Here is a 23,030-nt window from a genome sequence, read left to right as displayed (position 1 = left end):
TTATAAAACAAAGAAGCCCAAACATTGATATCTGTGTCCTTTTTATTGACTTGTTGGAGACCCACGGTGTACACGAGCCCACCGCGAAGACCTCCTTAGAGTACCAAAGCAGCAAGGACGGAAAACTCAACCTCTCCATCACTGACCAGGAAATAAAATCGAAGTAGCTAAAACCACAAGTTTTGATACTAGTTTAAAATTGAAAAGACACATTGACACACTTGTTCTCAAACAGTACACAGTATAAAAAAATAACATCTGCAGTTCTCTTTTTACAGACATGGGGCTTCACTGAAGCAACTGCACTGTGCAAGGTATACAAGGTCACTTGAAAAACACAATTTTTAAGAATAACAACAACAACAAAAAGAACACATTACATGTGTTAAAATTGCAAACTAAGATGCAGACCGGGCAGGCAAAAATTGCACATCTTGGGACCCTTTAACCTGCAGTAAACAAGTCATCTCAGTCAAATAAAGGCAGCTTCGATTTATCTTTCGAGAGTTCTAAAAACACAAAAAAATAAAAGCATACAGTGTTTACCCTTTCTGGTCAGAGGACTTGAAGTGTTCAACCAATGCACGGGCGTCGTGAAGTGTAACAAGACTTTGAAATTCCCTTCCGACATTGGCTTCAAAATTAGAAGCAGTGGTTATAGAAGAGATCAGCCCCACGTTTTCGGATCGTGGGGACATTGAATGAAGGTATCTGCCGAGTTTCCAGACACTTTCTGGGACCACAAAGAAGGCTTTTAGCATTCACACCAAATACCTTTTGAAATGTTAGAACATGTCTCCATGTGTAAAACTAATATTTAGCAAAACAAACAAACAGATGAGTGAGACAAGGAATCAATACTTGCGTCGTGAGTGTCCCACAACTTTTGTCATCACAACGTAATCAACTGAATTTTGCACAACGGTATAGTGTACTTCGACTGTTCCACGTTTCCAATATAAAATGCTTCAAAATAAGCATAACATGACCCACAAGTTTTGTTCCTGTCTTCAGATGAGAACAAAAACAGGGCAAGAAGACTGTGGTTGAGCTCAAACTGCATCCTGACCCATCAAGTCGAGAAAAACTGACCATTTGTGAAGGGCGATGTTTCATTCGCCTACTGGTCTCGGAACCATAGCTTTTTGTCAGCAAGGAATTAAAAAAAAAAAAAAAAAATGCATCAGGCATTCATACCATCCTGCAAACCAAAGAAAACTCCCTGGGCTCGCAATCGTCAATGTGCAAATTTCCAGCATTCACCTCTCGCAAGTCATTTCTACTGAGAACGTTGTGACTCTTCAGTGCAAGATGTCATGTTGTTTTTGTGGCCTTGAGCTTGGAGCCAAAACACCTCCCACGCGCAAAGGTTCGCCCGGAGCTCTCGTTGCTGCTTGAAGCCTCCGGCACAGGCATCCTCTTCCTGTAACAGCCCCCCCCCCCTCAAACCCCCCCACTGGGGCTACCTGATTCTCCCGTCACTTTTAACTGGGCCCAGTTCAGACTTGGGGTCCGGGGACAGGGAGCTCCACGTCGTTTTGGAGCACGGCACCAAGGCAGTGCAGGATGAAGTCTGCGTGGCGCACATGTCCCCGATAACCCAGAAGTTCGCCACACTGCGGTCGACCCACGCTTCAAGGGGCGGGCCCACCAACTTGGCGTTGCGTTGCGCTTCCAGCATGGCGGGCTCTTGAGGCGGCAGCTTCAGGATGGAACTCAACTGCTGGAAGCTCTGCTCCAGATACAAATTTCCCGGCGGACCGGCGTGGAGCCAACTGTCCTTGTCTGTGGGCAGGCATTCATTCATGTGGACAGACAAAGAAAGGACAATGACAAATATTTTATTTTGATGGTTGCTGAAAATGTACTAAAAAGGATCAACCGCAGTCAAATGCCATGAGATGAACAACAATCCAGAACAATCTCCTTATAGGAAAGCAATTGCTTCATTTTCTGTCACTGTGATGAAGATCAAATACGTGGAATTTCATGCAGTCCCTGATCGTGTAGTATGGCGTGGCTTCAGTTTCCACAAAGTGACTGCTGAATGCGATTGCATCTCCAGACATTCCCTGAGGGTAACTGGCAACCACTTCACTGTGTCGTCTACGTTCCGCCAAAGTTAGCTTTCCCTATACCAGGGCAAGCAGTATACAAAATAGATGGATGAATGGAATTGTGAAAAGATTGAAAATTGGAAGGACATTTCTAAGCCTTCCTAAACATTAGCTGGATCTTAGGGAATAATAAGCTACTTCTGAAAAGAATATTCCGCCATCTTGTGGTTCTTCTTTGAACTTCAGTCTTTACTACACCTGAACATCGTGCCTTGCAGCTTTCTCAAATGCAAAGCCTTTGTCACAAAATATTGGATACTTTCATATTGACTAGGATGTGCACAAGAGTTATTTAGATTTGGCTATTTGTGGGATTTGATTTGAGCCCCAAAAAAAGCAACTAATAACAATAATTTTAAAAAATAAAATAAAAATAAGCCTCACCTTTGCGCAGTGGCTCCTTATCTTTGAAGCTCAAAGGCATGACGAGAAAATGAACTTGGGCCACGTGCTCCCACTGTTTCAAGACACGTACCATCCAAACGCCAGGCCGTAGGGGGCGCTGCAGCGGTGGCTTGTACTGGGTGTATTCTGCGTCTGCATCCACTGTGATGTCGTAGGAAGCCGCCACCACCTGGGCCGGGTCAATCCACACGATAGTGGCCGTGAGGTTGGGTCCTCGGGCCCATTTCTGAACTGCGAGCGGTTCATCCAAAGGTCCGATGATCCCGCCAAAATTACGAAATACTCTTTCCTTTGGATCCCATTCTGTGCCGATCTGTTCGGGAAAAGGATCAAAGGTTTATAAATACGTACTTCATGCTAGTATTCCTTTTTTTGTTGTTAACGAATAAGATCCGAAAAGAACAGCATTTAACCCATTCGACGCGTATCCCCTTCGTGTGCTCACCTCAATGTTTTTGAGCCTTTCAAACTCCTTCAGATTTTTCTCAAGCACCAATGCCGCCTGGGGCACAGCCCACGTCTCGATTGACTCCTTGACCTTTGTTCCCGCAGCTTGAACCTCCTGACGTATCAAGTAGCCTTGAAAGCGGTCATCATAGAAGTACAAGTGCACTGACAAAGGGTAGCCAATAGGTTCAAAGCTGTCTCGATAGGGAGGGATGAGGGGGAAAAAACATTGTGTTAATTTTTTTATTTTTAGTTTGCCATCTAGTTAAGTTAAAAAAAAAACATCTGAAACACTTTATAGTTTTCCGGACCTGCAGGCTTCTTTTCCGCCCTGAGGTGTCGCAAGACTTTTCAGGCCCAGGCGAAACAAAGAAGCGTGAGCGGTGAGTGCCACGTCAGTGAGCGAGCCCACGCCATCCATCTGCTCAAACTGGTTCTCCCAGTACGCCTTAATGGCAACAGTTCCTGGTGCATACTGGCCATACAGGTGGGTGTCCAGGATTTCAATGGCTTCCTGGTTTACCGAAGCCTCAAATTTGCGTGCAAAGAATGTCGGTCGGGACAATTGCTGTGGTTAAAAAAAAAAAAAAAAAAAAAAAAAGGAAGAAGACAATCAGTGGTAACAAAGCACGCCAATCCTGTTTTGTCTTGCGCTGACTCACTCACCTGGATGCGAATGAGATCTTGTGGTTTGAAGTCATTGGGAGAGCAGCCACACCAATCCACAATGTGCTTGTACTGGCATTTACAGCCCAGTTTACGATTCCAGTTGGTCACACGAAGGTTGTTGTCCACCAGGCTGTCGCACATGTGACTGTTTCCCAGCACGGTGTGGAAGAAAGACTGACAAGAGAGCAGAAAGCGGGTTTTACTTTGAAAACATCTTAGCATAAAAGCTGAGTTCGAACATGATATGGGACTTCACCTTAAGGATTGCCCACTACACTTCCTGTTAGATTAGTTTCAAGAACGACATGGACACACCGCTACATGTATGCAAGATCAATCAGGTAACAATACTTCATGTAGTCTTAACAAGACCTCTGAGAATAAAAGCGCATGGTCAGAGGACACAAGCGAAGCTTCCTTTTTTTCCCCGTGCACAATTCACAATGGAGTGCCACATTATCTTGATTCCGAGCTCGGCGGAGGCAGAGCCGCATCAGACCGTGAGGGCCCACCTCTGGCCGACTCACCTCAGCGGGGAGCAGAGTATAGGAATAGAACTGCTTCAGCCCCGACACCAGCTCGTCCTGGGAATTGATGACATACTCCACAAAGCGGCGGGTGAGTGCAAACCAATCCGAGCCGCCTGACACTTCCAGGCCCTCCGGGATGTTGCGCTCTCCCAGGCGCCACATGTGGTTGTCACACTCGTGAAACAGGCGATCGAGGCCCTGCTTCTTAATGAACCTTGAACACAAAGCAAATAGCGCTGATTGATTGGGGAAGCATTTTCCAAGATGGCTTGACCACAGATTTGTGAATGCCAGGGTGAAAGGATTTTTGTTGCCCATTGATTAGCGCCATAAGTCATGTCAACTGCACAGAAGGTGCTTCATATTGAAGGAGACGAACTGAACTGCTTGTTGACTGTCTTTAGTTGCCTTTGAGATCTTACTATGCGGCTATGAAAAGGGAGGAGCGCATCTCTTCAGGCTGCAGCTCATCACCGATTGTCGATCAACAGCAGAAAATGTCAAGCGAGTTTGTCGTCACTCTTGAAATCCAAGCTAAACCAGTGTGCCAGCATGGTTACATACCGTAATTGCCGCTGACTTTTATTAGCTCCATTTTTTTTCCCCACGGTTACATTTTGTTTAGTTCTTTGCAAAGGTTACACTCTATTGTCGCATTCATGTGATTACTAATTAAGAAAAATGTGACTACATTTACAAAACCCATAATATTTTTAATAATTATGCTTGTGTAAAAGAAAAAAAAAACCACACACAAATCTCAATTCAAATTTGCGGTTTAAACTGATGTTTTTTTTTTTAATGTATTTTCCACCAAGAAGCCTCACCTGGCGTTCTCTCTGCCATGGGATTTGAGGAAGTTCTTGTCTCTGTGCTGTGATAAAAAGGCCACCAGCTCATCATTAGTCCTGTTGCGTAACAGAAAAAGCAAGGGGAGTGTTAAGTGAGGAAACCACATTTAAAAAAAAGATTCTTTGGAATGCACTGGTGATTACACATTTATGTAAGGAGCAACTTTTTCATTCAAACTGTACATCAGAGGATGAGTACATTTATCGTTAGTCCCGTGGATGACTTTCCCCAAAAATCTGCTGAACTTTTGCTTAACCGCGTATTCCAAAACGAGAAGTTGAATCACAATCGTGATGTAGCACCCAAAATGTTGATTTATGAATGAGGGAGATAGATGAGGAAATGATGCCAAAAAGATTGAGCGAACTCCACAAAGCTTTATGGAGACTTGGTTTCATCGATATGAGGGGGTTATGCGTGGTCGACATTGTTTCTATAAATTTGGCTGACCAACCTGGTGGGGAAGTCCGTGCCGCTGAGGTTGATGAAAAAGTCCCACTTCCAGTCCATCATGGAGAGGAGGTCCGTCATGCTGCGCAAGTACGCTTTCAGCAGGCTGGCACCACCCCAGATGGTCACCATCCTCCAGGGCGTGGCACGAATATTTGGGTACTGCTGGGCTATTTGGAGGACTTCGCGATGCATGTAGCCCGACCGCTGGAAGGGTTCGGAGCATGAGGTCAAAAGTGGAAACGAGGATGGTTCATGTTGACACGTCATGTGTTGTTGGGGTACCGCGGCAATGTGATACATACACATACACGCGGAATGAGAATGAAATGTCACAACACTAAAACATAAATCATAAAGCTATAAAAAAGTCAGAAATCTATAAAAATAGTGGCAAACATTTCCTTGTCAAAGTGACAAGTAGGATAAATCATCAGAAATCATAGTCGGGAGAAACTGCTCAACAGGGATTACGCAATAGCGAGAGAACATCGATGCATGCGGAACGTCTGCAACTATCTTAAAACTGCATGAGTCACGGGGAAAAATAAATCACGTTGGGAGTTACATTTGCTGAATTAACAGCGACTTGTTTCCAGACCAGCACACCTAATTAAAGTTTCTGGTGTGATAAGCAGTTGACAGGAATGAATCATTTGGGGACACGACCAGATTAGTCAAGATAGACAGTCTAAAAACACCACAAACAAACACCGCAGATGTCCTTAACCCTCGATCCATTTAAAAGAAAATACTCGTACCGCAACCGATATAAATGCAAAGTCTCAGAACTCAACCAGCAGCAGGTTTTCCAACGGCACGTGATGGTGGAGTCCACTAAATCCAGCTGCTAAGAATAACTTTGCTTTATTCTAATCCCCTCAACCATGCTGTTAGAGCTGTAGGATAAATGTAACCTACATCACACCAGTGGACAAGTAAACACATTTTTTTTTTAGCTCGGGGCAGCCCCGCCGTCCCCCAGCCCTCCCAAAAAAAGAGACAAAAATCAAATTTAAACTCGACCAGAGGAATGATTTTCCTACTGCTTCATAAGAATGGTGCTGTTATAGATGCCAGCAAAGACTCCGCCTTCTTACCTTGTCTACGTGGATGTAGTAGAAGTGATCCGAGTGGTATATGGCTTTAATGAGACGCTTGAGCTGCCGTACGGAGCGGCCGTGGACCATCAAGACAAAAACCACACGGACAGGGTCCTCTACCTTGGCCAGGCTGTTGTCCAGCTCGCCAAGTGACTGAACTGCACTTGATACACCTGATGAAGGAAGACATAAAAACAACAAAAAAAAACATTTTTTTTTAAATGCCTGGGGCTAAAAAACAGACCGCGAGCCTTATATTAGCTGGTGATGAATACAAAAGGTGTGAAGTGGGTAGCCTGCATAACACGCACACTGACTCATATATGTGTGCATCGTGTGACGGGTTCTCACCGAGGTGGGGGCAGAATTGCGGAAGGGCATCTGGCATGAGCTGCCCGGCCTGATGCATGCACACAATGTTGGCGATGTCCTGGCGACACTGCTGTGAGCCGGCACGATGCAGGGCAGACCACGCATCCTTGCCTTTGATCTGACATTTGGGCTCAAAATCACCATTGGGGGATTGGTGTGCCCCCCCGTCCACGCTCCCCGGCTCCCCCGGTAAGGCTGCAGCGGGTAACCGCGCTGCCATCAAGCCATCGGCACCACCTCGCAGATCACTCAAGTTACTGGACGGGTCATGTGGCGCAACGCCATCCAATCCGGTGCCCGTTTGCCCCTGCTCGAGGGGTTTCTTAAGCCTGATTGCCGGCTTTCCTTGTCTTCGGCTGTTCCCTTTTCTTAGCGCGCTGGTTGCTGTGCCTCCTGTCCTTTCCAGCCTGCCCTTCCATCTGCCCTTGTTACTCCCAGACACCGGGTTGTGTCTTTCTAATAGCGCGGCATCCCTCTTCTGGTCCTGGCTGTTGTTGTCGGGCAGTTTAGAGCGTCTTGTTTTTTTCTATGGAGGAAAGCTGAGAGTGAGTGACAGAGCGAAACCGTAACATACAAAATCGAACCTTTTGAGCATCAATCTTGATGATCCCAGTAAACCTTAAAAGACCACATTACACTTCGCCGCAAAGATATATTTTTAGCTCGGTTGATCATTTTTTTTCTGTCCTTGTTTTTTCGGAAGCTAATCTGCACAAACATTTGGGGAGATAGGCACAGTGAGAGACATAACAAGCTCAATGAATCACTGCAGAAAGCTGAGCCAGCCCACCCCCCTGGCAAAGATTGCAGGGGGAAAAACATGCGCTGGTGACGTGTTCGCGCGCATTCCACACACGCAGGGAAAACGGCATGCAAACCTCAAAGATTGGAACAGCTTGAAAATAATAATTAGGGAGCTCCACCGCCTGACAGACATTGAAAGACACCCGCGTATATACGGTGTGAATAGACGATTGGTGACTGAGTCGCATGATTGGACATGCATTCAATCATTCGGTGAGTTTGGCAGTCTGACCCTCACATTTTTCTTGCGTTTCTGTCAGCAGATGAGGCAGGACCTGAGCTGCCTCGTGTGCTACAGTTGCTGGGCCTACTGGCCAAAGATGACAGAAGCAGGCGAGGGCTGGAGCTTTGCGGTGGGGCAAATAACACACCGGTCGGCCTGTAAACCGCTTGCCAACCAAAACAGCACTGCCACTTACAATCGCGGCCTCCCTGAAAGCCATCACGACAGCAGCAAGAAACATACAAGAACAATTCTGCCTGGTAACAAGTATCATATGAAGAGTTTATGACATTAAGACGAACAAAGAGTGGAAATGACATCATTTAATTAGAGTTTACATTTTGTTTTGTTGGCTTGACGCTGTATCCGAGAAAAAGACTTATTAGTGCTAATAAATGTGTGACACATTTTCCGAGCAAATGTGGTCTCACGAAAGACGAACATCCTCATGTAGCTAACGTTTCACTTTTCCTTATCAGGCATTTGCACAGCTTTTAATTAACACCATCGTGACAAAAAGTTCAGATTCAAAGCCAGGCTCGTCAGACTTTGCTTTCCAATTAATGAGCAGGAAAAGCATATCAGCATCGCCATTCTATGAAGCGGGTGGCCGTTCCGAGCGTAAAGTTCTCGCCGATGCTGATAATGACTTTTCAGTCTTTTCAGTCCTTCCCCTTTTATGTGAAAGCTTTTCATAGAACACATTGTGATGACTCGGTGTTATTAGGGTGTGCTTAAAATTGACGGGCACGTCGCCGCATAATTAGATTACGAAAGAAGCAAGTTGATGCAAAGACCAAAAAGCTTTCGAGTTCAACCCACCCGTTTTGGGGGATTTACAGAGCGGGGGAGTGGGGTTTAATTTGGAATTCTTTGGCCTGAAATTTGAGTGTTCAAACGAGCATTGCTGTGCGTGATCCTGTTGCATGTACGAGATGGAGTAAAGTGACCAATTTAGTATGACACATCAGAAAAACAAAAAGGACTGCATACGTCTTGATCAGGGCTGCTTAATTTGGTTAAGACCAAAAAAATCCCACAGAATGTCAAATCACATGCAAAACACAAACTTTTCATCATTCAAAGATGTTTAGTTGCCTTTCACCTCAGGTCTCAGGTAACATTCCAGAGTGTGAGGGAGAGAAACATTCTAATTGTGTCTTCACATGCCTCCGTAGGTCATCAAAGTTAACAACGTGCCACGCTGGCACTGACTCAAGTTAGTGCTGTTCAATGGAATTCTGACCCCCAAGAAGAAGAGTTGAAATCTAAGTCGAATGTCTTCTCTACCTGCATGACTGACAGGCGTTTCAAAACCCAGTAGCATTAACCAACACACAAAACATGCCCAAAATGCCACAATTAGGTGTATTTAAAATAAATTTAAAATTAAAAGCATTTCATCTGTTCGGATTTGGGCTTTGAAATTAGAGGGTCATGGGTTCAAATTGTTGGAGTGATGCTCGTCTGCTCTATGACGACTGGCGGCACTTTTTGCACCCTTTCCACTCTGACATTTGACCTTGCATGCACACATCTAATTCTCTATGTGCTGTGCGACGTAAATATGCAAAGTATGTGTTTAATTTCCGTTTGAGGGATTATAATGAGTATAATAATCCATGCATCCACGCACTATCTCTACGGTTTATCCTCATTAAAGTCACGGGGGAGCTTGTGGCTATCCTATCTGACTTTGTGCAAGAGGCGGTGTACACCTTGGACTGGTCACCAGCCAATCGCAGGGCACATAGTGATAAACAACCCACTCACATTCACACTGATGTACAGTTTAGAGCAAGGTTTTATTTTGACACTGCGCATATTAAACATTACAAAAATCTCATGGCACACCACTCAACAAAGATCTCACAAAAAGTGTAATACTCAAGTAATAATGTCTCATCTTATGCACAAAATGATGTACACACAGATTAATTGTACCTTTTGTCATCTACTGAAAAAAACAATATACTTGTTCTGCATGTCAATGGCATTGATGGTTGAACAAATAGACATTATATATATTAAAATAAATGCGGCTCCATTATGTGAAATTGGATACGCGGTTTGGGAGTCTTCCAAAAACCGACTATGCATGTTTTGGAATGTGGGATGAAAACCGAAGCGAGCACGTAGAGAATTGCATGCAAACTCCACAAAGTCAGACCGAAGACGAGATTCGAACCCCGAAAAGTGAAGCAGACGTATCATATGCTACATTACAAGAATAATGTATGCATTGCAGCGCGATCGTAACCATCTTTTCTGCACAAGTACATCAGACACAGGGACTGTTCGAGTGTATGACCAAACAATGCTGGTCAGCCAACATATCATTGGTCTTTTTTTTTTAAAGTTATGTTTAGTTTGTGAATTGCCAAGTACGATCAGTCCAGTGACAGTCAAGGCTGCTTCGATCGAGTCCCAAGCGAAGCCCCCTTCTCGGCTAGCTCTGCCCCATTTAAAGTGACGCGGAGCTAAGCTAGCGGTTAGCGGCTCCAAATAAACCGAGCGGAAATCCGCGTCATCCCGGTAAACGAACGAGTGGATCGTTGCTCACCTGCGCCTCGCCCTCTTCCAGACTTTTCAGGCTCCACACGACGAGACCTTGGATGAGGAGGATGGTTATGGCGGCGGCAATCGCGAGTTTGTATCTTCGGAGGAGCTTCTGCACTCTCGCGCTGGCCACCATTTTTTTCTTCGACTCGGTAACTTGAAGTAGCGCCTGGATCGCGTCGTCGGTGAAGCGCGCGCACTGCAAGCGTTGCGCGCCTCCGCTCTCCTCAAATTGACGACCGTTCAGTTCACTTGGGAATTCGTCCTTGGGTGCGCTCCACTTACGGTTAATTAGAACACTTACGCAAAATGAAGATGTCCTGAAAAACATTAAATCCTCTGTCCTAGCAAAATGTCCTAAATTGAGGTGTAAAAAAGTTGCCACACTTGGTAGGCTGCTTCCATGCAAGTAGAGGTATATTGTGTAGAATGGAAATATCTTATTTCAGATTTATAAGCAAGGCAGAACATTGAGAGAAAAATAAATACCCTAAAACAGTAAAGATGCTGGTGGGGGAGCAGTAATGAAGTATTAGTACTTCATCACCGGTCCTAAATATTGAATTCTTGGAGATTATGAAGGCATTTTTCCCCTTTTTCTCTTTTGTGGATTTGTATTTATCTTGTATCCATTGGCGGCTTGCTTCACAATTTCCATATGTGTGCTAAATTTTGGCAGATTAATACAGTTCCCGTTATATTTAATTATTTGCATTTTGCAATGGTGCAGTTAACCAGCTGAAAAGAAACTCAAGCACAGATTTACATAAACTCATAATCCCAACTCCAGGCTGAGTACTTCAGCGGCCAGCCTCTCAAACAGATTAAATAATAAGTGACCATATAATCTTCACCAGAGCTGCATAATGGTGTTATATGCACACACATTAATGTGTGAGATATTCAATATGGGAAAGTCTAATTTGTAAGGACCAAGACATCCTGCCATTTGACTGTATGCATGTAAAGCCATTTGTAATCACATTTATTTGAGTTAGTTTGTAGTTAATGGAAAAGGACAATGAAATATGAGCATATTACATCTTGACCCCAAATTTTGCATTTTTTTACTTAGTTCGCTCAAAAAATAATCAACAACATTTTATCGATTTTTTTAAACTTTCCACCCCAATGTCATGACCTTTTCTTCATGTTGTGTGTGTGTTTTAAAAAACAATTTCCCTTCAAAAGGCAAGAAATCTAACTATGGAAAATGATCATATAATCTTGCACTGCAACACACTGACACATTTCTTTATATTTTTGCACAGCACTTTAAATTACAACCTTTTTAAAAAAAAATTCTATGGCTGGTGCCGCTCAAAAATTAAGCAAGTACTACCTACCAAGGCACAATTACCAATGCAGCATCTTAGATTTTGTTAAATTGCAGAGCCATGATTACCAATTCCACACGTTGGCCTCTTGTGTGAGTTAAACAAATCATCTCAATGCGGGACCCCCGGTTTCTAGGGTAACAGGAAACCACTTCAAGCATTCAGACCTCCGAGCTGGGATGCCTCTGTGGAAAAAACAACATGAATGACAATGATCTCACGATTACATTTGAAACGTCAAAATAATAACTCTTGGCATGTGTTGAACATTTAAAACGTTCGCAGATGTACTTTTTTTTTTTACTTCTTGGAGTTAACCAACCAGTAAGCTCTCCGTAAATCTGACCGCTGCCCGGTGACGTCAGGCCGCCTTCACCGGCTCATAAACGCGGTGGTGTGTTTACAGACTGCCGGACACTTGGAGATCCCGTTTGCAGAGTGCATGTGGACTGTCAGCCTGTTGGATTACACCATGTGGAAGGGCTCCGAAGCTTTGCGGCTGTACGGACGCACACATTTAAGAAGATGACAGCTTTGGTGTTCAACCTGATGGGTTCGGGGACTTCTCAGAAAGCAACATTAAGTGTTTACACGGCAGAAATGTCCGCAACCGTAAATCCAACCATTCCCTCCTTGCAGATGACATCGGATCAACTCACCGTGGTCGCTGCGTGTTGTGAGTACATTTGTAAAACGCTTCTTTTGTTTTCAAACAATGTTTTTCCCTTTGTTGCATTGTGATCAAGTTTAGATTATTTCATATAATAGCTCTCGGTGGAACAAGAGATGCCATTGTATTTCTTGCTCAAGTTACTGGACGGGTCATGTGGCGCAACACCATCCAATCCGGTGCCCGTTTGCCCCTGCTCGAGGGGTTTCTTAAGCCTGATTGCCGGCTTTCCTTGTCTTCGGCTGTTCCCTTTTCTTAGCGCGCTGGTTGCTGTGCCTCCTGTCCTTTCCAGCCTGCCCTTCCATCTGCCCTTGTTACTCCCAGACACCGGGTTGTGTCTTTCTAATAGCGCGGCATCCCTCTTCTGGTCCTGGCTGTTGTTGTCGGGCAGTTTAGAGCGTCTTGTTTTTTTCTATGGAGGAAAGCTGAGAGTGAGTGACAGAGCGAAACCGTAACATACAAAATCGAACCTTTTGAGCATCAATCTTGATGATCCCAGTAAACCTTAAAAGACCACATTACACTTCGCCGCAAAGATATATTTTTAGCTCGGTTGATCATTTTTTTTCTGTCCTTGTTTTTTCGGAAGCTAATCTGCACAAACATTTGGGGAGATAGGCACAGTGAGAGACATAACAAGCTCAATGAATCACTGCAGAAAGCTGAGCCAGCCCACCCCCCTGGCAAAGATTGCAGGGGGAAAAACATGCGCTGGTGACGTGTTCGCGCGCATTCCACACACGCAGGGAAAACGGCATGCAAACCTCAAAGATTGGAACAGCTTGAAAATAATAATTAGGGAGCTCCACCGCCTGACAGACATTGAAAGACACCCGCGTATATACGGTGTGAAAATCACTGCAGAAAGCTGAGCCAGCCCACCCCCCTGGCAAAGATTGCAGGGGGAAAAACATGCGCTGGTGACGTGTTCGCGCGCATTCCACACACGCAGGGAAAACGGCATGCAAACCTCAAAGATTGGAACAGCTTGAAAATAATAATTAGGGAGCTCCACCGCCTGACAGACATTGAAAGACACCCGCGTATATACGGTGTGAATAGACGATTGGTGACTGAGTCGCATGATTGGACATGCATTCAATCATTCGGTGAGTTTGGCAGTCTGACCCTCACATTTTTCTTGCGTTTCTGTCAGCAGATGAGGCAGGACCTGAGCTGCCTCGTGTGCTACAGTTGCTGGGCCTACTGGCCAAAGATGACAGAAGCAGGCGAGGGCTGGAGCTTTGCGGTGGGGCAAATAACACACCGGTCGGCCTGTAAACCGCTTGCCAACCAAAACAGCACTGCCACTTACAATCGCGGCCTCCCTGAAAGCCATCACGACAGCAGCAAGAAACATACAAGAACAATTCTGCCTGGTAACAAGTATCATATGAAGAGTTTATGACATTAAGACGAACAAAGAGTGGAAATGACATCATTTAATTAGAGTTTACATTTTGTTTTGTTGGCTTGACGCTGTATCCGAGAAAAAGACTTATTAGTGCTAATAAATGTGTGACACATTTTCCGAGCAAATGTGGTCTCACGAAAGACGAACATCCTCATGTAGCTAACGTTTCACTTTTCCTTATCAGGCATTTGCACAGCTTTTAATTAACACCATCGTGACAAAAAGTTCAGATTCAAAGCCAGGCTCGTCAGACTTTGCTTTCCAATTAATGAGCAGGAAAAGCATATCAGCATCGCCATTCTATGAAGCGGGTGGCCGTTCCGAGCGTAAAGTTCTCGCCGATGCTGATAACGACTTTTCAGTCTTTTCAGTCCTTCCCCTTTTATGTGAAAGCTTTTCATAGAACACATTGTGATGACTCGGTGTTATTAGGGTGTGCTTAAAATTGACGGGCACGTCGCCGCATAATTAGATTACGAAAGAAGCAAGTTGATGCAAAGACCAAAAAGCTTTCGAGTTCAACCCACCCGTTTTGGGGGATTTACAGAGCGGGGGAGTGGGGTTTAATTTGGAATTCTTTGGCCTGAAATTTGAGTGTTCAAACGAGCATTGCTGTGCGTGATCCTGTTGCATGTACGAGATGGAGTAAAGTGACCAATTTAGTATGACACATCAGAAAAACAAAAAGGACTGCATACGTCTTGATCAGGGCTGCTTAATTTGGTTAAGACCAAAAAAATCCCACAGAATGTCAAATCACATGCAAAACACAAACTTTTCATCATTCAAAGATGTTTAGTTGCCTTTCACCTCAGGTCTCAGGTAACATTCCAGAGTGTGAGGGAGAGAAACATTCTAATTGTGTCTTCACATGCCTCCGTAGGTCATCAAAGTTAACAACGTGCCACGCTGGCACTGACTCAAGTTAGTGCTGTTCAATGGAATTCTGACCCCCAAGAAGAAGAGTTGAAATCTAAGTCGAATGTCTTCTCTACCTGCATGACTGACAGGCGTTTCAAAACCCAGTAGCATTAACCAACACACAAAACATGCCCAAAATGCCACAATTAGGTGTATTTAAAATAAATTTAAAATTAAAAGCATTTCATCTGTTCGGATTTGGGCTTTGAAATTAGAGGGTCATGGGTTCAAATTGTTGGAGTGATGCTCGTCTGCTCTATGACGACTGGCGGCACTTTTTGCACCCTTTCCACTCTGACATTTGACCTTGCATGCACACATCTAATTCTCTATGTGCTGTGCGACATAAATATGCAAAGTATGTGTTTAATTTCCGTTTGAGGGATTATAATGAGTATAATAATCCATGCATCCACGCACTATCTCTACGGTTTATCCTCATTAAAGTCACGGGGGAGCTTGTGGCTATCCTATCTGACTTTGTGCAAGAGGCGGTGTACACCTTGGACTGGTCACCAGCCAATCGCAGGGCACATAGTGATAAACAACCCACTCACATTCACACTGATGTACAGTTTAGAGCAAGGTTTTATTTTGACACTGCGCATATTAAACATTACAAAAATCTCATGGCACACCACTCAACAAAGATCTCACAAAAAGTGTAATACTCAAGTAATAATGTCTCATCTTATGCACAAAATGATGTACACACAGATTAATTGTACCTTTTGTCATCTACTGAAAAAAACAATATACTTGTTCTGCATGTCAATGGCATTGATGGTTGAACAAATAGACATTATATATATTAAAATAAATGCGGCTCCATTATGTGAAATTGGATACGCGGTTTGGGAGTCTTCCAAAAACCGACTATGCATGTTTTGGAATGTGGGATGAAAACCGAAGCGAGCACGTAGAGAATTGCATGCAAACTCCACAAAGTCAGACCGAAGACGAGATTCGAACCCCGAAAAGTGAAGCAGACGTATCATATGCTACATTACAAGAATAATGTATGCATTGCAGCGCGATCGTAACCATCTTTTCTGCACAAGTACATCAGACACAGGGACTGTTCGAGTGTATGACCAAACAATGCTGGTCAGCCAACATATCATTGGTCTTTTTTTTTTAAAGTTATGTTTAGTTTGTGAATTGCCAAGTACGATCAGTCCAGTGACAGTCAAGGCTGCTTCGATCGAGTCCCAAGCGAAGCCCCCTTCTCGGCTAGCTCTGCCCCATTTAAAGTGACGCGGAGCTAAGCTAGCGGTTAGCGGCTCCAAATAAACCGAGCGGAAATCCGCGTCATCCCGGTAAACGAACGAGTGGATCGTTGCTCACCTGCGCCTCGCCCTCTTCCAGACTTTTCAGGCTCCACACGACGAGACCTTGGATGAGGAGGATGGTTATGGCGGCGGCAATCGCGAGTTTGTATCTTCGGAGGAGCTTCTGCACTCTCGCGCTGGCCACCATTTTTTTCTTCGACTCGGTAACTTGAAGTAGCGCCTGGATCGCGTCGTCGGTGAAGCGCGCGCACTGCAAGCGTTGCGCGCCTCCGCTCTCCTCAAATTGACGACCGTTCAGTTCACTTGGGAATTCGTCCTTGGGTGCGCTCCACTTACGGTTAATTAGAACACTTACGCAAAATGAAGATGTCCTGAAAAACATTAAATCCTCTGTCCTAGCAAAATGTCCTAAATTGAGGTGTAAAAAAGTTGCCACACTTGGTAGGCTGCTTCCATGCAAGTAGAGGTATATTGTGTAGAATGGAAATATCTTATTTCAGATTTATAAGCAAGGCAGAACATTGAGAGAAAAATAAATACCCTAAAACAGTAAAGATGCTGGTGGGGGAGCAGTAATGAAGTATTAGTACTTCATCACCGGTCCTAAATATTGAATTCTTGGAGATTATGAAGGCATTTTTCCCCTTTTTCTCTTTTGTGGATTTGTATTTATCTTGTATCCATTGGCGGCTTGCTTCACAATTTCCATATGTGTGCTAAATTTTGGCAGATTAATACAGTTCCCGTTATATTTAATTATTTGCATTTTGCAATGGTGCAGTTAACCAGCTGAAAAGAAACTCAAGCACAGATTTACATAAACTCATAATCCCAACTCCAGGCTGAGTACTTCAGCGGCCAGCCTCTCAAACAGATTAAATAATAAGTGACCATATAATCTTCACCAGAGCTGCATAATGGTGTTATATGCACACACATTAATGTGTGAGATATTCAATATGGGAAAGTCTAATTTGTAAGGACCAAGACATCCTGCCATTTGACTGTATGCATGTAAAGCCATTTGTAATCACATTTATTTGAGTTAGTTTGTAGTTAATGGAAAAGGACAATGAAATATGAGCATATTACATCTTGACCCCAAATTTTGCATTTTTTTACTTAGTTCGCTCAAAAAATAATCAACAACATTTTATCGATTTTTTTAAACTTTCCACCCCAATGTCATGACCTTTTCTTCATGTTGTGTGTGTGTTTTAAAAAACAATTTCCCTTCAAAAGGCAAGAAATCTAACTATGGAAAATGATCATATAATCTTGCACTGCAACACACTGACACATTTCTTTATATTTTTGCACAGCACTTTAAATTACAACCTTTTTAAAAAAAAATTCTATGGCTGGTGCCGCTCAAAAATTAAGCAAGTACTACCTACCAAGGCACAATTACCAATGCAGCATCTTAGATTTTGTTAAATTGCAGAGCCATGATTACCAATTCCACACGTTGGCCTCTTGTGTGAGTTAAACAAATCATCTCAATGCGGGACCCCCGGTTTCTAGGGTAACAGGAAACCACTTCAAGCATTCAGACCTCCGAGCTGGGATGCCTCTGTGGAAAAAACAACATGAATGACAATGATCTCACGATTACATTTGAAACGTCAAAATAATAACTCTTGGCATGTGTTGAACATTTAAAACGTTCGCAGATGTACTTTTTTTTTTTACTTCTTGGAGTTAACCAACCAGTAAGCTCTCCGTAAATCTGACCGCTGCCCGGTGACGTCAGGCCGCCTTCACCGGCTAATAAACGCGGTGGTGTGTTTACAGACTGCCGGACACTTGGAGATCCCGTTTGCAGAGTGCATGTGGACTGTCAGCCTGTTGGATTACACCATGTGGAAGGGCTCCGAAGCTTTGCGGCTGTACGGACGCACACATTTAAGAAGATGACAGCTTTGGTGTTCAACCTGATGGGTTCGGGGACTTCTCAGAAAGCAACATTAAGTGTTTACACGGCAGAAATGTCCGCAACCGTAAATCCAACCATTCCCTCCTTGCAGATGACATCGGATCAACTCACCGTGGTCGCTGCGTGTTGTGAGTACATTTGTAAAACGCTTCTTTTGTTTTCAAACAATGTTTTTCCCTTTGTTGCATTGTGATCAAGTTTAGATTATTTCATATAATAGCTCTCGGTGGAACAAGAGATGCCATTGTATTTCTTGAATGAATTAGCACTGATGGTTTACATTTTTTTTATGTGTAGGAACACTATAGCAGGGGTGTTAAACTTTCCCTCATACAACTGTATAATCACTTGATCATGTTATTATTATACATTTTTACAATTCATTTCATTTCAAATCCAATGTCATGGACAATAGGAAGGGATTTGGTGAATCGTCAAAGTAAAAGCTTGGTGAAAATAAATGCTTGTAAAACCAGTTGAAATGCTCGTCAAGCCAGTTTCAGTGAGGAAAATGTGAACTTTTTTTCTGCCAACACTTCACAAGAAACATGAGGTGGACATCTTGTATTTGCTTTATGGGCCACATAAAAAGGTGTTTTGTGTTTGATGTGGTGTGCTATCCTTTATTAGCCTTTACTATCAAAACTGTAACGGTTCTTCATTGGCAGGTACGTCACAGAAAATACAATATTCAAGTATCGTATATAAAGAGGCTTTCAATCAATTGAATTCCAATTGAGTCAACTTCATTTTATTTCAAGTACTGTATTGTGAAAGCATTATTTTTTTCTTTTTCTATATCGTTGGTCTTTCGCAAGTTGTTTCACGGGAGTAAAGCAAGAAACTAGAGTCCTGGTTATCTGAGATTAACCCTTTCTTTTCTCCCGTTGTCACGCAGTTTCCTCCCTAGTGTTTTTTGTTGTGATTGCGGTGCTCCTGTCCATCATTTACCGCAAGGATCCTCAGTGCTGCAGATTGTGCTCCTATCAGGGGCCGCATGCAGATACGGTAAGCCCTTGGAACAACAAGAAAAAGGAAAATAAAGGCCCTTTTGTGCTGAGTGGGCTTTTGAAGTGGTCTGCATGTTTTGTTTCGATTTGAAACTGCTAAAAGCCAAGCCCCGAACACACCATGTGATCTAAGTGTGTCGCAATTAGCAAGTGTCACATTCAATTTGCAGAGCAGTGTGATAAGTTTTATATTAAATCTGATATGATCATCGTTGTCTTATATTGGATTTGCCATAGCCAATTGCATTGACAATGATAAATGTGGCACTCACATCAGAGTGCATCGATGCAATTAAAAAAAAAAAAAAACTGGGTTCAAAAGTTTAAACAGCAGTGGCATGTACACATTTGTATTTTTGTTCAGTGTTTGTTTCAACTAAAGATATGGAATTTGTAAAGCTGCCAGTGATAGCGCTGGCGAAATGTAAACACGCCAAAGAGGTTACGCTTTCATTCTTTTTGCTTCCTCTTCCTGACTTCTTCCTCACTTCTTTGAGTCCCTCAGGGTGAAGTTTGACCGTTATCTTCTTATTGCAGGGGCATGAGTCACATGACTCATAGCTCCCTCACCACAACTGACAGGAAACTCTGTTCAGTTACTGTTTTACCGGAGACAGCGTTTAAACGCACCAAAGAACTAACAGAGCGTTTCACCAAGAACAAACTGAGTTGAACTGAGGCTTTGGCCACATGTGGTTGATAAGAGAACACATAGCCTGGTCAAGAGTCCATCCCCATCCTGTGAGCCAAACACTTGACATCATTTAGAATAACTTGCAGGCGGTATTTAAATGTGACTGAAGAACCATGATGCAGTTTTGCTGTCAGCGCTGTTTTTGAAGAAGAGTGAAGACCGGACAAGGGAAACAAACGCAAATGCACTTGTTCATTGTGTCGTTGTGGCACATTTCCATGTCTTCGACTTCATCGTCACATACCTTCCCCTGCCTCAGTTTGGACCATGAATAGTGGATAGATCCTACTGTGGGTGTTGGGGACGCGAGGAGACAATAGGTCTCCTTTTGAGTTTGCGTCCGTGAAAAAGGCACACTGCCCTTGGAATCCTCCCCCGACTTCACTGCTGATTTTACACGGTTGTGCTTTTTCACACAAGCTGAGTCAATGGCTGAGACAAAAGGACAACTCTGCTTTTTTTTTTCTCTCTTTCCCGTTTTTGCCTCTTAAAATTATGAGCCAGTGAGGGAAAATTACCCCTGACATTACATTTTTTTAGTGTCATCTTGGTCTCACCGAAATGATTTGACGGCTATGGCAAAGGTCATTGGCGCGCATCCTTGAAAATATAAGTGACGCCATTGTGCATCATGGCTTGGGAAAAGTTGAATAATTCCACGCAACCCGGAATTATCATATGAAAAAAAACTCCACTTGTGTTCAGATTTTAACATCCTGCTAAATTTAGCCAGACAACAAATTGACTTTGCTGCCCTAAATGACATACATGGTCATAATGTGTAGTGGAGTGTGCTCGTTAAGCGGTACCTACCGCAGTTAAAAGGGGAATGAAGAGATGCTGAAAAGGCCACACTGTGTGGTTTGTTGCCTAGGGACTCCGATGACACAGTAGGACGCCATATTGTTCCCTACACAAAGGAGACTCATTTAGACACAAGACAATTACCTCGTTTTCCTCGCAGGCTTTTTTTTCCCCCCTCAAAAGATGCCAACACTTCATATAGTGAGACGTTGACAGGTTGTGATGTAAAAGGGGGTGGGAATGGGAGGGGGCATGGAATTCAGAGGGTGGTGGTCTTATAGATGAGATAATTTATGATATTGCTAAAGTGGCTGGTGTCCACAGTGATTAAACAAGGCATGAAAATCAGGCCAAAAGGAACAAAAATCTGACATTTGGGAGTACTTAGTCAACTTATTGGCTGACAGATGTTTTTCCTTTTTTTCCCCACATGCTTTTATCGTTTCTTGTTTTACAGGATGCTCCTCCTCAGTTCTACAGCAGCAGACAGACACTGGTGGGATCACCTTGTTTAGAGCAGACGCGCTTTCCAGCTGCCAGCGTCACTGATGTAAGCGTATTGTTCGAAGAAGCAAACTGAACGTCATTATTTGTAAAAGTGCGATTTTAATATCGCTCTTGTACTGGATCTTGTTAGGCATGTGGATCTTGTTAGGCATTGTGCAAACTAATGAAGAAGCGAGTGAATGTGTGTCATGTTCAGTTTATTTTTCAGCGTTGCCCAGGAACGCTGCCTTAGGAACATGATTTTTTTTAAAATAAATAAAACCTTGAAGTATAAGACAATCAACAAACATTGTGGCCGTTTCTGTGAATATGGCTTACGGCTCCTGCATACAATTGTCAAAGAATTCATTAAATATAGGAAAAATACATGCACCCGTTCCTATTGATCGCATTGCATTACTTTTTGCACGGAAGCCGACTAAATTATCACGAGACAATCTTCCTCATAGTATACACTCTGTATGCACTTTTCAAACAATACAATTACCATGTCCCTGGATAGACTCATTATTCATAATAAAGTTTCCAAGACACATACGCGTTGTGGTTCGGTTAAAAAAGGCTGGAAAGCATTACCTGGACAATCATTGGCATATGACAACACGTGTCATGTGTCTCTGTTCCCGAATAACGACCTTGCTGTGTTTTATGGCCCGTGTGTGACAATATGTGCAGGGGAGTCAGCTGTTCTATGTCGGCCTGCCCTCCAGCTACAGTCTGCCCTCTCTGGAGGCCCCCCTGCCTCGGCTGCCCTCCTACGAAAGTGTCCGAAAAAAGGATCGCCAGAGGCAGATCCACATGATGATCGCAGACCGCTTTGGCCTCAATGGGCCCATTGAGACGGAGGTAGGATGCGTACAACTCGATGCAGGCACGCTTGCTGGATGACGATGGAGTCTTATTTCACGTTTTATGTGAAAAATTGGAAATCAAGATGAAGTTGCTCCATCATTATAATAATCATGACGCTTATATGGCAGGCCCTCAGCTTGGGCTTTCAAAGGGCTGATAATCATAAAAGTATTGTATACATGACAATCAGAGCTCATTTGAAGACAGATTGAATTCAGGGCCCAATACGCAAAACATGCTATTAGCTCATCCGACGCTCATTGCCGGCGGCCACGTTTCAAGGTTTTACAGTGTTGATCTTTCGCTGAACTTTTGACTCGCTTGAGCAAACAAGGTAATGAGAAAAAGGCACATAATTAAAGCCAGCACACAAGCAGCGTCCAAGAGAGCTGCTTTGTACTCGGGTCATTTTTTTTTTTTTTTTTTGGCCCACAAAGTGTTCATCTTTGGTCTCTTATTGTCCAACATTCTTCACAGCCACCTCCATCATATGAGGAGAGTGTCCGTCAGTCTGTGGAGCTTCCATACCACATCCTCTCACCGAGTTTGGATGCTTCGCCCACGCTGAGTGACCACACCACCTCTGCACCTGCTGTTCAAAACGAGGCACCTCGTCCAGACAACTCTGAGAGCAGCGACAATGTTCTTCCTGTATGATACTAACTGAGTCCGGAAGACGTTTGATGAATGAGAAGAACTGGACAAATGGGTGGAATTTAAAAACCATAAAACGGTTTGGAACATTCATCACAAATGTGCTGATTGAAATACCTCAAGGCTGACTTTGGGATATGAGGAGCTGGGCAACCAAAGAAGAGCTGCAAACATTTTTGTGCAACACACCGTGAAAAAGACTTAATGATGCTGGTACAACTTGAATAGGATGGTGAAATAGAGACTGCATGAAAACTGTGACCCGAAGGACTGAAAATGCCAAAAAAGGAGTGTTGGGTGGGGATTTTTTGGCTCATAAAAGTATTGTGTCTGTGAAAGTTAGTTTTAGCTTTGCTGTTTGTGCAGTGCAAAAAAAAACATTTTTTTTCTGATTTCCATTTGTAGGAC

The 23,030-nt window shown here is 43.5% G+C and overlaps 3 protein-coding genes across 3 annotated transcripts; 1 reads left to right on the top strand and 2 right to left on the bottom strand.

Moving 5' to 3' along the window:
• Positions 1-24: 24 nt before the first annotated feature.
• Positions 25-10,775, bottom strand: xylt2 (xylosyltransferase II). Its single transcript, XM_019868376.1, has 11 exons — positions 10,536-10,775; positions 6,925-7,471; positions 6,571-6,746; positions 5,475-5,677; positions 4,996-5,076; positions 4,166-4,382; positions 3,636-3,812; positions 3,281-3,537; positions 2,968-3,163; positions 2,502-2,835; positions 25-1,785 (listed from the first exon to the last, which is right to left on the bottom strand). The coding sequence occupies exons 1-11, from the start codon at positions 10,665-10,667 to the stop codon at positions 1,463-1,465; spliced, it is 2,643 nt and encodes an 880-aa protein (XP_019723935.1). The 5' UTR covers positions 10,668-10,775; the 3' UTR covers positions 25-1,462.
• Positions 10,776-12,620: 1,845 nt separating this feature from the next.
• Positions 12,621-16,477, bottom strand: LOC109514845 (xylosyltransferase 2-like). The gene is made up of 2 exons (XM_019868243.1): positions 16,221-16,477; positions 12,621-12,950 (listed from the first exon to the last, which is right to left on the bottom strand). The coding sequence occupies exons 1-2, from the start codon at positions 16,350-16,352 to the stop codon at positions 12,621-12,623; spliced, it is 462 nt and encodes a 153-aa protein (XP_019723802.1). The 5' UTR covers positions 16,353-16,477.
• A 1,470-nt stretch (positions 16,478-17,947) lies between these two features.
• LOC109514839 (uncharacterized) lies at positions 17,948-23,014 on the top strand. The gene is made up of 5 exons (XM_019868239.1): positions 17,948-18,229; positions 19,000-19,109; positions 21,067-21,159; positions 21,792-21,962; positions 22,446-23,014. Exons 1-5 carry the CDS (start codon positions 18,079-18,081, stop codon positions 22,623-22,625), a joined length of 705 nt encoding a protein of 234 aa, XP_019723798.1. The 5' UTR covers positions 17,948-18,078; the 3' UTR covers positions 22,626-23,014.
• Positions 23,015-23,030: the final 16 nt, after the last annotated feature.

This window comes from Hippocampus comes, unplaced genomic scaffold, assembly GCF_001891065.2.
Source record: "Hippocampus comes isolate QL1 unplaced genomic scaffold, H_comes_QL1_v1.1 scaffold314, whole genome shotgun sequence".
In the NCBI taxonomy this organism is placed as follows: Eukaryota; Metazoa; Chordata; class Actinopteri; order Syngnathiformes; family Syngnathidae; genus Hippocampus; species Hippocampus comes.
This window is presented reverse-complemented; position numbering and strand designations above follow the sequence as displayed.